Source organism: Corapipo altera, unplaced genomic scaffold (assembly GCF_003945725.1).
Source record: "Corapipo altera isolate COAL_440 unplaced genomic scaffold, ASM394572v1 0, whole genome shotgun sequence".
Lineage (NCBI taxonomy): Eukaryota > Metazoa > Chordata > Aves > Passeriformes > Pipridae > Corapipo > Corapipo altera.
Window position 1 is genome coordinate 16,815,468 of NW_020884872.1, and position 593 is coordinate 16,816,060.

General features: G+C 70.8%; 1 protein-coding gene across 1 annotated transcript in view; it reads right to left on the reverse strand.

Moving 5' to 3' along the window:
• The window catches only part of ZRSR2 (zinc finger CCCH-type, RNA binding motif and serine/arginine rich 2), a 16,679-nt gene extending 16,438 nt beyond the window's left edge, over positions 1-241 (reverse strand). Inside the window, exon 1 of the mRNA XM_027638341.1 lies at positions 147-241. Coding sequence (XP_027494142.1) covers positions 147-193 — 47 coding nt within the window. The 5' untranslated portion in view covers positions 194-241. The remainder of the gene's footprint in view (positions 1-146) is intronic.
• Positions 242-593: the final 352 nt, after the last annotated feature.

The following is a 593-nucleotide window of genomic DNA, read 5'->3' on the forward strand; positions in this document are numbered from 1 at the left end:
CCGGCCCCGGCCGCGGGGCGGCCTCAGCCGCGCCCCCCGTGCGCCCGGGCGGGCTCGGCCGGGGCGGGGCCGCGACCCTCTGCGGGGATCCGCGGGCCCTTCCCCTGACCCCGGAGGGTCCCGGCCCGCCCCGGCCGCGGCCTCACCTCGGCTTCCCCAGGGGGGGCTCGGGCACCAACATGGGCGCCGCCATCTTGCGGGGCCGAGGGAGCGTCACGTGACCCCGCGGCGGAAGGGCGAGAAATCCCTTCCGGCAGCGGCGCGGGCAGCGGGGGGGGCGGGGCCGGGGGGGTCTCGGCCGGGGCCGGGGGGTGGGAGGGGGGACGGAATTCCTGTTAGCCCTCCTGTCGGGAGCATTCACGAGACAGGGAGTCCGTGGGAAAGTACCACTTTAAATTCCAGTTTACCAAACTCTCTTAAAGACCAGAAGCGGTGGAGTGCAGTGAGTGTTTCGGTGCCCCAGAGATCACAGAATCACAGAACGGGTCAGGCTGGAAGGGAGCGCAGCGGGTCACCCGGTCCAACCTCCCTGATCAGGCAGGGTCATCCCAGAGCACGTGCCACGGGATTGCATCCAGATGGTTCTTGAGTAG